Source organism: Chelmon rostratus, chromosome 13 (assembly GCF_017976325.1).
Source record: "Chelmon rostratus isolate fCheRos1 chromosome 13, fCheRos1.pri, whole genome shotgun sequence".
In the NCBI taxonomy this organism is placed as follows: domain Eukaryota; kingdom Metazoa; phylum Chordata; class Actinopteri; order Chaetodontiformes; family Chaetodontidae; genus Chelmon; species Chelmon rostratus.
The window spans coordinates 18470184-18483876 of NC_055670.1; the positions used below are offsets into that span (position 1 = coordinate 18470184).

The 13693-nt window shown below is 42.5% G+C and overlaps 1 protein-coding gene across 1 annotated transcript in view; it reads left to right on the forward strand.

Moving 5' to 3' along the window:
* thsd7ba (thrombospondin, type I, domain containing 7Ba) overlaps positions 1 to 13693 on the forward strand; it is a 128492-nt gene that overhangs the window by 25405 nt on the left and 89394 nt on the right. The window contains exons 2-4 of the mRNA XM_041950863.1: positions 9200 to 10061; positions 11659 to 11907; positions 12834 to 13003. Of these exons, the coding sequence (XP_041806797.1) occupies positions 9200 to 10061; positions 11659 to 11907; positions 12834 to 13003 (1281 nt within the window). The remainder of the gene's footprint in view (positions 1 to 9199; positions 10062 to 11658; positions 11908 to 12833; positions 13004 to 13693) is intronic.

Below are 13693 nucleotides of genomic sequence, written 5' to 3' on the forward strand. Positions count from 1 at the left end.
GGTAACCCCGATGCTGCTACTCTCCAAGGGTCATGTATGTCGTTATGCGAGTCATTGGCAGTGAACCTATTCAGTCGTTCAGGCATGAAGACATGTTAAGATTTCCAGGGATAAAGATCCCTTAGCATTTCCCAGAATTTCACTGCTGACTTTGATTTTTTGTTATAGAATAATCAGCAGATATATCATACGGACTGTGCCGCATTGCCACAGATACAGTTGTCACTTTATCTCTGGCCCCTGTTACCTGCGTTATCAATACACCAGGGTCTTTCCTCAGGTTGCTGCCTGTAGATATGGCCATTAGTTCTGCTCCTGTGCTTACGGGAGAGAAATCCCAGGTCAGCGGAAGACAGTGAGACAGAGGAGTGAATGACATCCTATCCAATTATGTGTCACCTCTACACGGCCTGGTGCAGAGACTTGAGGAGACCACATGAGACAAGCAATTACACGGAAAAAGATTCTGATCACCGCAGAGGTACAGCACACCTCTGGCTGGCCCCCGCTGTAGGCTTCATGTATTAAAGTACTGTGGCATTTATAAGTGTAAACACATTGATTGTCAGAGAAGCCCCTGGAGGGGTTTTCCGGCCTAAAATCAAAGTGGAATCAATATGTATGAACGCCATCTTAGAGGAAACACAATATCTGCTTTGTAGATGAACTCCCGAGTCTCCCAAGGCCAGTTAATAGAACAGCCAAAGATTGATTTCAGGGAGAAGTCGTCCTGTTTAGAGCTGACCATGAGCATACTTAGCGAGACAGCGGGACATGCCAGGATCACCATGAGGAAAAACTAAAATGTCACAGGCGTAGGACTTATTGTCGAACCCAAGCATCGAAAAACCTGCCCTGCTGTGATCTGCTGACGTGACATTGCACATAATTGGATACCAGCATGTTACAGTTTTGGACATTACGCCTTTCAGTTATGATGGCATTTTACACAGCTAGTCGATTGATTTACAACTTGAGTCTGACAGGGGAGGTAATAGGAGCAATCAGACATGTTTTAAACAAGCTCCCAATGCAGCTATATAACCTTAGCAGCTAATAAAGTCGTGTGCAGTGTCACCACTTCAACAGGTATCAGCAGTTCCCCTTGAGAGTAAGGTGTTATCTAAAAGTATTAAAGCGACAAATCAGAAAAAACCCCACCAATTTTACTCAGAACCTACCTCCTTCACTACATCCCGTCACTAGGTAACCTATACTGACTTGGCCCAGGATCTTTTTCGTGATGGCATGAAATGACGCAGAAGGAGCCGGCGTGCATGTTGTTGTCAGGCTGTTTTTGTTAGTCCCTTATCCCTTTACTGTTGTTTTTTTTTTCCCTTTTTGTTGACTTTGTAATTGACCCAACGTCATTGTAAATGAGGGTCAGCCCTCAGTGATGTCTCCAGTACGAATAAAGGTTGAATGAATGAATGAATGTGCTGTATTGAGCTTCTGCTGCTGCCAGTCCTCTGCTGTGGTTGATTTTTGGATGCTCGGTTGTATCACTATCATTGTGTTTGTGCAGTGACAGTCAGCGTGACACAGGAACCAGATCATTGCTTGGTTACATCAAAAGCTGCTGAATCGCAGCCTTCTATGATGTCATATAAATATGAATCATTGGCATATACATGCAGCTGCTCGCAGCACTGTGTTATTTGTTTTGCTCTGGCTGAAGAGGGAAATATCCCTGAAAAACAGAAAGTGAATATATCAGAGAGGGCATCGCTTCCTTATGACCTCTGTTTTTCCTCGTGGATCCACCTCACCGTGGCGTTTGACTGCTCTGCAATATAAATGCTGTCCTCGCCTCTTACTCAAGGAATCACGCTAAAACCGACTGAAGATTGATTATTTTCTTAGAAGTCTTCATGCTGTTATTAAAATGATCGTCTTAATGATCTACTGCAATATTGATTTGAGATTAATCAGGGCAGAGCTCGCATGGTTTCTGCAGTACACACCTGGTGAAATCAGGCTTGTCTGTCCGTTTATCACAAGTAATATCTCAGACGCTAATCAGATTGTCATTAATGGAAGGAACTGCAACCCTTTGGCATTTCAAAATGACACTGTTTGGCTGAAGAGGGGTTTCCATTACAGTGCTTATTTGGTTAGTTACTGATTGGCCCAAATGGGGATTACATCACTCAATGGGCACGACATGTGTTAGTGGTGTTTTGTTTATACTGCTGGCCATTCAGTTAGTGATTAGGCATTCAAGTATGTCTGGCACTGGTGCTGTAGGGCTGAATACTAAATTATAGCAAAAGCCCATTGGGGCCATGTGTATAGTATTGCTGCCCCGGGGTATGTAATTCATTAGTGTGGGATATTGAAGCTGCATTTGATGCTTAGCCTTGGGATAATGCAGGCTGCAATATGTATCTCATTGTCAAGCCAAAACACAAATACTATAATGGATTCACTTATTGAGCGGTTATGGAAATGTATGATTTATATTCAAGCAGGAAGGTCAAACTTCTCTCAGTCGCTGATCATTCTTTTAATTATCGCACATTTTTTTTAGCTGCTGGTGATAAGTGTTTTTTTGTCACTTCATTTGCTTGTGAATTGTCCTCCAGCCATCTTTTTTTTTTTTTAAACTCCTTCTGCTCACATTTTATAAATTTCCTTATAACCTGCAACACAAACACTTGGTGGAAAAAGGCTGATTCAGGCCTTCTGGAGATGGATTGACTGCCTGATGATAATCTGATGAATTTTTGCATATATGAATGTTGTAATTGAGGATGCACCTCGCTGCTCATAAATTACAAATGATGGAAGTGTGGCATGGGGGATGGCTCTGTGCATAATGAGGCTCAGTGGCATAGGTATCATTTAATTAAAAAGTGTTGTGACAAAAGATGCATGTATCCAAACAGTCAAACTTAACTCAAGGCGGAGTGGCTGGAGACGGATGGAGGGTAAACGCAGCAGATGTTGGCGAAGAAAATGGACAAAAAGCTGCGGCATAGACAGAAAAATATGTTTTAAATCACCAAATTAATCTCAGCATGTAATTAAAAGTGTGGCACTGCTGTTCTGTTCAAGTAGTTATAGAGAAGCATCTTTGGGTGTCCAGCTGTTTGGGTGTAGCCTAAAGTTGCACCAGTAAGTTTTGCACATTAACTGCCCCAAAATGGTTGCATGAAGTTGGACAGTTGAGTACCAAGATCCTGTACATCTTTACTTTACTGACCTGACCCAGTGATGCTTTTACCAAATGAATTCAAAGGGAGCAGAGAGGCAAAAGATTTAACAGTGGTGAGTGCAGTTTTCTCTCGACGGAGCGCCACTCGCTGCCGTTTAAACGACAGTTTACTGTTGTGTTGTTTGCTTCTTCTCTGTCTCTGGCTGTCTGGTTTCAGGGCATAGTGGAGATTTCTTTTGTTGTGTTACTTGTTATTGTCGTGGAGCTTTGCTATCATTTGTTCAACTTAAGGGTTGAACTGAACACTGCTGAAAGAGAGAATGCGTATTCAGTCACGCCACGCTGGCTAAATTTAATTTCTGTCTTTTCCTGTAAGGTTTTGAAGTCTGTTGAGCCTCTTACCAAGTCCTTTTTTTTTCTTTTACCAGGACACAAATGGAATAGTAAATATAGCAGAGGCCCCCGGGGGTACCAGAGCCCCCCGGAGGTGCAAGCAAGGCGACTAAGTGCGACAGGAATGAAGGAGCTGTGGGTGACTGGTTCCTCCTGAGGGGCTGACAGATGCTGATGCTGACAGATCGAGAGAGTGATTATTCAGAGCTTTGGAGATGAACTAGTGCTTGTGTTAGCTGGCTCCCCTGGCAGCGGAATCACTCCCAATCACACCTCCATAAATCACACACACATATCCTGGCACAGTGTGAAAACTGCACCATTGAGCAAAGGCGTTCATGCTGATGAAAGAGTAGTTATCAGGAAAGAGTGCCATCACTGACCACAGGAGCAGTGCACTCAGCTGTACAGTGTTGACACTGAAGGTCTTTAAGCTCAGCTGTGAATTGCCTCTCATATCTTATTTTTGTGGAGGGCTTTTCATGTCTATTTTAGGGTGTAACCCACATAAGATTTTTTTTTGGTCTTGTCAGCTCTGACTGAATTGAGAACATCTCTTTAAGCCCATTACAGAGCAGGAAAGCTGGAAGTGGGGTTATGGCTCCACCTTTTAAAATAAAATTTGACTGATATCTTCTGTCTGATGTGTCTGATCAAAATGTTTTCATTTACATTGGTGTTTCCACACCTGCGAGTGATCTTGCGTGGCCTCTTCTCCCCCTCTGACAGAAACAACATGTCTCTCCTCTTCAAAGTGCTTTAAGCGTCTCTGAGGTTGTAAACAAATAGCCTGGCAGGGCATCACACCATGTTAAGCCAGAGCTCAAACTATCAATTCAAAGTGAAGCAAAATCCTGTTTGTTCAGTTTAACACAACATGCTGCGGCCTAAAAATGCATGAAAAAACACAAAATATGAGTGGAAATATGCAGGGTGGTCAGTGGCACATGCTACAGTGAGAATCTGAACTGATTGTTGTTTAAAGTGCACATTTATTGGTGTAGCTCCACTTTTGGCAATGCATGGACTTGTAAATGGGCAGAGGCAATAAAAATATTTCATACCCAAGCGGCCCCATTGTGGGCACATGCCTATGTTTCTAATTTCAGCTGTTTTTGTTTGGCCTCATGATTTATGCAGCTCATTTTCAATTTAGACAGTATTGAATAGCAAGCCTTCATTTTCAAATGGCCTTTTGTTTATAAAAGCTAATGTAACCAAATATGTTCCCCTTCGATTGCCTATGATTTGACCTCTCAATAGAGCTCTCTCCCCATAAAGCTCAATAGTTATGTTAGTTTAATAGTGTGCTGCATTCAGCACTGCTGACATATACAGTGCTACACCTCTGAGGAAGTCTGACAACCATGCAACACTGTAGTATCAGTCACAGGGTATCTATGGCCCCTTCCCCAGGGGACGTCCATCCCGTCCCAAATCAATCCACTGTGTCTCCAGTGAAGCTGGCTGTCTCTGGGTTTTTGTCTGTTGCTGTCCTCCATGTTAATGCTGTCAGAAAGCAAAAATTACCCAACGCATCCTCATACCTGAAAGATTGAATAAATCGATTGCTGTTTCTGTGGTAAAGGTGGAGCCAGACCATCGTCGTCATGTTTTTAACATCGTAAGGCTCACACTTTGCTTTGGTTTAGGCAACAAAACTACTCGGTTAGGTTTACGAAAAGATCACGGTTTGGGTTAAAAACATTACTGTCACGTGCTTTATGGCATGTAAGTTAAAAATACTCAACACTGACTTTCCGTTTCTCCTGGTTCCTCCTGGGTGAAAGTTCTGTTTGTTTGACCCATCCATCCACCCACCTACCTCCATATGTGGACTTTCTTGCTTTTTATACATCACTTATTATAATCACTACGCCCACTGGAGGTCGCAGCCTACTGTAAATGTGGGCCATGACTTACTTGCACAGTCACCCTATGTGGTCGTTTTTCTGGTGAGGATGGACTGAACTACAGAATCCTGCAAAATGGTAAATAGTACATTTGCACACAGTCGTGGCAACACAGAAAAACTACAGTTTGCGGGTCGTATTTTGTTCCACATACCCATGTGATCTGGATTGGAATTTAAAAACAGGGCTCTTTGCTGCTTGTGCCAAACATTTGTGTGAGAGAAAAGGTCTGATCTTGAACACATTTAGCTGCAGTGTGAATGACGATAAAAGGATGATAATAATTTTTGTGACAGTATCACTGCACTGCATACTACATATGCATCAGCTTGAATAGCCTCAGTGTGTTTCACATTGTGTCACACAAAGATGGTCATGGTCTCATTACTGCACCTCTTTATGTTTATTTGCATGTTCTACCTAGTTCATTAAACCAATGGATGAGTCATTTATCTCCTTCCCATTGTAAAAAATACTCTTTTTGAATTAAAGTAATAAAATGGAATCATTGTGATTTCTTAACCCTTGAGCTTTGTCATTGATGTGTTCCTCAGACAAAAAGATCATATGAACATAATGACTGTAAGTCCCCATTAACGTTGCAAAGTCAGGATGAATAAACTCAATGATGTGCTTCGATGAGCTATGAAACAATTCAGCAGTTTGAAATATTGCCCCCTTAAGCAGAAAGCAGGAGCTCCAAAGCAGCGCTGTCGATGATTGGCCAGGGAACGAAGTGTTAGCAACAGACTTCTGAGGCACGAAAAGACATAAAACAGTTTCAGCGAGTTGTCATTCGAAAGCAATTTAGGAAGCAGTAGGATCTCATTATTACATCAATTTAATTCCAATTAGAAGAATTGAATCAAATTATCCTTTTCATAGCATGTGGCAAAATAACTGGATGAGAAGTGAACGTGGCCGATGTGGATAATCACATCGCATCAGCAAATTGATTTCATTTTTTTTCTTTCCTGATTCATGTCTTTTGAAAATGAGGACAAAAGGTCAAAAACTAAATTAACAGGGCACGGGTCTGTTTTTTGGATTGGCTTTTTTATGAATCACAAATTAATTTAGCATTTTATAAAATTGCAATTTAATTATTCTTTTTAATAACCTTAATCCACACACCCGGCAGACACAGTGTGGATCACTGTATCATGGGAGATTCTGATGTTGATTTCAGAACATATTGAAATCCAGACAGTAGACCTGATTTAGAGTCTTGGACAAGTCTTCAATAAAAGGAACAGCCAATGAGAGCAATCCACTTCATAAAAGAAGCAACCAAGGAAACAGTGCAGTAGGGGGTCTCGAATGAGATGGAGAAATTTGAAAAAAGATTAAATTTATTGTTAATATAAGAAATATAGTTTGGCGTTTACACCCCAGCAGGAAGTAGATCATCATGGGAAGCGGTCCTGCAGATTAGGAGCTTCCAATATGGGGGAAACTCCCCTTCGAAGCCTCAAAACTGCTGGTGATGAAGTGAATGGAGCCGGATGCTGGAAAAACTTAATGAGGAGGAAACCTCTGATTGGACGGTTTGACTGAAGATGGCCAGTCATCCACAGTTGAGGTTGTGGAGGGGTGGAGGTGGGTCACAAGAACATCACGGTGCTGACATGCAGCTGAATGACAGCAGTGAGAGAGAACATGGTTAAAGTTTGACAGCTTACAGATGATTGGCTAAAGGTGAGCGTGTCAGGTCGTGATTGGATGGATGAGCTTGTGTAGCTTAGAGGTAGCAGGAAGCTGTGCAGGGTGACTTCGGGGGCATCTGCAAAGAGATTCCTGCCTGAACTTTTGCTAAGCTTCATTTAATAGGCTGCAGAGATCAACCTCTTGTTAGAAAGCCTGTGATTGGCTGCTCATGATGACAGCTGTTTTCAGCATCGGTTTGTGTTATATCTTTTACAGCAGAAGGAAGTGAAGGGAGCAGCTTGTGCAGGAACAGTCTGAAAGCTACTCACAGCAACATTTAATGCACACCAAACTCCACACAGCCAGCCTGTTGACTTCAACCTCATTGCTGTGAGGCGGCAACACTGTGACACCTTCCTCTATCCGCCACTTTAATTCTAATTTAACACATATGAATAAATAAAACAGCTTTCTCCTCTTTTCAGACAGACCGCATCAGCTGAAATAGCTAAAGTTATATTCAAAATGGAGCTTTCACTGAGTATCACATCATCTGTAGACTTGAAGGTGGCTGTGAAGAGTCTGGAGCTCCCCTCTTCGCAGAAACGGAGGCTGTGGTCAGCTTGAATTCATGCAAGCATCACATTTTAAGCTGCAATTTGATGCCCATGCAAGTTTGCACAATGGGAGAGAGGTATCAGCAATTTTGCTCCCTCTCTGACCACCTCTGAGCGCTTTCACTTTCCACTGGTTGTCAGAGGTGGAAAATGACTGTTGTGCGGCGTGTCAGCCAAATGCGGTTTTGTTTGACGCAGCAGGGATCAACCACATCATCACTCAGATATGATGCCTGAAAACAAAGTTGCGTCTGTCTTTCACAACGCAGCTGCATGAAATTTACTGGGCTGAGAGTTTTCATGAGGAGCGGAAACAGGACTTTGTGGCCCTGAACTTTGAATATCAACATGACTGATCACATGACTTTGTGTCCACAATACTTAGGTTTAAACTTTCTTATATGAAAATATAGCCAGAGAATAGATTAGAGCTACATTTCAGAACAGTTTATTCAGGTGGAATGTGTATTTTTGAAGCAGCTGTTGTGACAAAAGGATTAGCTTATCAAATCAACTGTGAATTCACCACTTACCCTGTTTTTGAACTTTGTAACGGATCTGTCAGGCATTGACTGAGTCAGTTGTAAGAACCTGTGAAATATGAGCCATAATTAAGCACGTTTGCCAATTGCCCTTGTTGAACTGTGAGGTTGTTAACAGTTCCTAAAGCTACAACATACAAGAAGAAAATTGTGTTTCTCTCTGGCTTTGGATTCTCGCCGTGTACACTGAGAATTTACTCGATAAAAGGCAGCATCACGTAATTATAAATTTCCTCTCTTTTGCAGACAGAAATTCTTTTACTGCTGAAATTCCTTTTAAAGACAGGTCCTGATTGTTTTCGTGTATTATTCCAGCCAGCAATGGTAATGCACATTGAGATAACTCAAATCTCCAGTGTGCTGCAAGCAAAGAGTCAGACCACAGCAAAATACCAAACATGTCCTTGGTTGGTTTGGGTTATTTTTAATAAAAATCAATACTGTGTGTTATCTATGAAAATCTTCTCCTCTTTGCAGACAAGATTCTCTCACTGTTGAGGTACTTTTATTGAGTTCAAATGAACTGATCATTAAAATGAAAAACAAGCTTTAAGTCTTAAGACTACTAAAATTTTGCAGCTCAGCAACATGATAGCAGTAGCGACACCGAACAGCAAGTCTGGTTCCACAGCTGGCTACGTCTTAGCCTAAGATATTGATCAAGAACCCTTGTGAATCTAGTAATTTGTGACTGAGAAACTAAGCGCGTATTTTTTTTAAATATTGATGGCTGCTAGTGGTTTGATTACTTTGTGTTCCTTTCTTCCTCAGTTCATGAATAAAGCAATCACGGAGGTTAAATGAATGGCCTTGAATTGTGCTAGATTGCAAGCTGCCGGATAGCTGCTATTTAAATCTTTTTTTTTCTTTTTTCTAAATCTCCAGGTTTTAATGAAAATGCCCTGTTTGTGTGTCTGTTCTCTGTTGCAGGCCAGTGGGGCCACTGTATCGGGGAGGACTGTGGCTCTGGCGGGGTTCAGACGAGGACGATATGGTGCGTCCACATGGAGGGCTGGACTACCCACCACACCCACTGCCAGCACATGGACAAGCCAGAAAGCCAGCGACACTGCTTTAAGGTGTGCGACTGGCACCAGGATCTCTTTGAGTGGGAGGTGTCGGACTGGGGGGGCTGTGTTCTCGCCCCTTTCTTTGCCAACGAGTTCACGCTGAGGACGGCCGAGTGCATTACAGCACAGCATGGCGTCCAGAGGCGTAAAGTCCACTGTGTACGCACTTCAAACCGGACCACAGTCACCTCGCGGATATGTGAGTTCTTTTCCCAGAAACCACCTGTGGAGCAGGCGTGTCTCATCCCCTGCCCCCAGGACTGTGTAGTTTCAGCCTTCACCTCCTGGTCAAGTTGCAGCAAATCCTGCGGAGCTGGCCTGCAGCACCGGACTCGAGATGTCCTGACCACACCAATGTACGGAGGTGCAAACTGCCCCAACCTGACAGAGACCAGGACTTGCTCTAACCCTGTCGACTGCACTGCTGGGGAGGGCGAGTACCAGTACAGCCTTAAAGTAGGGGCCTGGAGTGAGTGCAGGCTTCCCCATCACAAGGATGTCCTGTTAAGTGGTAGGACCACCGTGGACTTCAGCACCAGCTCCAATGAGAACAACACGGTCACATTGCACACACAGGCCTCTCAACACCACTCCCACCACCACCATCACCACCACCACCATCCTCATGTGCACAACTACCCCATGTCATGGGAACTGGAGGTGGGATACCAGACAAGGCAAGTCCGCTGCACACGGACCGACGGCAAGAATGCAATGCTGAGGTAAGCCAATCACAAGTGCGGCAAGGTCCTGCGCCTTTCACAGAGCGAGAATAAAGGTGAACCTGAGGGGAATACATGAATACACAGTGAAAATTATGGCGTTTCTGAAGATAAGTCAGAGATTATAATGACAGCGAGGTGGCTGTGTGAAAACAGCTGGGTTATAGTTGTCTGGGGGAATAGACCTGTACAGATAACTGGATTTGTCTTCCATTAATCTCTTCTTCCACTGCTGTAGCATATGAGGTGAGTTGTAAAAGGTGCTCAGTGGCTGAGCGTGGGCGGCAGGTGAAATAGTTCTAATGCAGTTGATTGTTTTCATGGCTCCTCCACACTCGTACTGTTTCGTAACAAGACAGGGACGTGATCAATGGTCATCCCCCTCACGATCCCAGTGGGTCATTTGCTTCATGCGGAGGTGTATCCACTGAAACAAAATGGCTTTTATCGATGCCGGTTATTTATTCAATTATTACAAGATTATGTGCGAGCTGGTGTTTCTCCAGCATATTAGCATGGTGGTGAGGCACTATTGTGGTAAATGTCAAGTGCTGCTCCCCCCCTGTCCCTGCTGTCGGAGCTAACCCTGGTATTTGGATTTGATAGGAATGGATTTTTCTGCATGTGCACACACAAAAGCCAAGCAATTACTCACACACACACACACACACATATCAATACCTACACATGCAGAAATAATCAGCATTCCATCTCATGCTTTCTTCTAAAAGAGCGAAAAATCATTGCATGTGTATTATATTGACTAAATGCCACTATTCCATCTACTTGGTGTAAAGTGACACTACTGGCTAACTCATTCAACTAACTGTTGACTGCCATTCATGAAATCTACGGTATCCACTTAAAGCCATCTTGTTGGAATGGTGTGTTTTTACTGTCTGACGTTCCTTTTACATTTACTGTCACATTGCGATTGTGCGCAGCCACATAAAAGCCGAGCGGCGGCGGAATTAAGCACCGCGCCAGCTTTGATGTGTGGAGTTTTGTTCGTCCCATGCCGTTTGGATGAAGGGGCTTAAAATTTGGTATCTTGTTATGTGTTTGATACTCGCGTGTTTTTTATCCCCGACGAGGCACACAGGGTTCACTTCCTCTCTGGTTTGAATGTGAAGGGACCATTTACAGTACAGTGCCTGATTAGCATGGTATTTACTAAGAAGCTTTTGAATATGGATTTCCCACCTGAGTTCTGCCTCATTCTGCTTTTCTAATTACAGTCTAATTACAAAGTAAAATTCTAAAATGAGCATTGTACTCACATCTTAATAACCTAACTAATTAAATTGTCCAAATTAAACAATAGGAGCTGTAATTACATGGCTAATGCACGTGTTCCATATCTTTAAGTGAGCATATCAGCTCTTTGTACTCTTTGTAAAGGTTGAAATTTATGTCTGAGACCTGTTTTAGTATGACGTATAATACTGTAGTGTACCAAACATCTGTAACTCTTCTGCTCAACTCTGCTCTCAAACTGTGATCACGTTACAAAGGTTATATTATGAAATAAAGTTGCTTTAATGTGTCACAATTGTACTATTTTCTCAAACTTTTCTTTTTTCTCCTCAATGTGCAGTCTCTGTACCAAGGACAACTCCCCCTTGACCTTCCAGGCGTGTGTGATGCCCAAAGACTGTCAGACATCTGACTGGTCGTCGTGGAGTCCATGCTCTAAGACCTGCCGGTCCACCGACCTGTCTCCTGGTTACCGCGTCCGGTCCCGGATCATGACCCGGATCCCAGTCCGAGGGGGCAAACGATGTCCCGCCCTTGAGGAAAAAGAAGCTTGCAACATCATAGGAGATTTACTTCCAAGCTGCCCCAGGTAGTTCTTAACACTGATGGTTTTTACAGCTCACAAACACTCTGTTCACTTACAATCTCATGATGCAGATGTTTATGCACAAAATGTCAAAGTCTGAAACCAAATAATGATTTTTAATTTTGCTTCCCGGAGAATTTTCACCTGAGCAATTATGAGTGGAAGCCAAGAGGATGCAAATATTCATGATTTCACCACTGAATTGCTTTGTGCATTTTGCCATTACCTCAATTATCTTGTGGCAGTTATAATAACCTCATGTTCTTTTGGGAGTTCCTGACCCAATGGACATGACATGGATGATAAACAGTGTCTGACTGAACCTTTGAGCGTTTGAGCTAAAAAATTTTGCCTAATATTACATGCAGTAAACAAAGTAATCAATAGAGAATTATTTCCCCTGCTGGTAGATTTTCTTTCATTCACTAAATCTACACAGAGTGCCTGTGAGCAGAGGATTTTCATGATTAGGGAAAAGTCATTACGGAAATTAAGCATTTGATAGATTACTACAGGCTGTTATTCTGGTAAACCCCTCCAATAATATTGCTTTATGCACGGCTGCATTTTTCACAGTTGAAACCAAACATTTGTTTTGAAGTTTTGAAATCAAAATAATCATGCCTCCTCCCTCCTCCTCCTCCTCTCTCGCCAGAGACTGCTCTTGCTAATCTTTCTTTTGCTTTGTGTGGCTTTTCTGAAACAAGTGCCACTGATACGTGTATACTGATACTTTGCCTTTTTTAATCCATTCGGTTGTTTGGATTGGATGGATGGATTGCAGCTTTGTGTCTGTACATACACAGTCGTGATACTCCGTTATACTTCCTAAGACGCACTAAACAGCAACTCCAGCAGCGACTCACTTTAACTGCTGTTTGATTGTTTGCATTGCAAATGTGTTTGCGTGTCTGTGTGCGCTCTGTTAGGTACATGTGGAGGACCACTGACTGGGGAGAATGTCGCATCCTTCCTCTACTGAGCCAGCAGGACCGGCGGCTAGCTAACATCAGTATTCTGTGTGGAGGGGGGATCCAGACCAGGAAGACCTACTGTGTTCAAGTCCCTGATGACTCAGCACCACATCACAGGAAAGAGGGTAAGAAAGATCTGCCTTCATCACAGCTGACCCAGAGCTCGCTGGAAGCACATGGTGACTCAAGAGATTCACCATAAATAAATTCCAAGTAAACTCTGCGGTGTGTTTTGGTGTAAACTGTGGGCATACATTTTTAAAGCAAAAACAGCAGAGCATTATGCTACCGTAGCTAAGGCATGTTCAAAAAGCAAGTAAAAATAAGGATTGTCATTTTATTTAGACTGTGTTTTCTTACGCTACACTACACTTTAGCTAAGGTTTTAAACAACAGGGACCCTGCATGTGAAACAGCTTATTGTACCTCTAAAGGTTTAATGCTTTTTCATTTGAACTTGAAAACTTGTGCGCAACTAACATATTGGTGCAGCATCAGTACCTGAGTTTTACCACAGTTTTATATCAAATGTTTGCATTTATTGCACATGTAGAAAGTCAGAAAACCACAGAGCAGCATAAAAATTGATTGATGGCAGCTTTGATGAAGATACTCTCACACCACATAGCAAAGCAAGTAAAGCAAGCAGAGGGAAGAAAAATAGCAGCAGAGATAGAGAACATTCGAAAAAAAAATACAAAATAAAAAAGTATATATATGTACATATTATACAAGCGAAATTAAATTTGACTTTATAAAAGAAAAAAATATGTAGAAAAAATATATAAAAACATATACGTAAAAAATAAGTATTG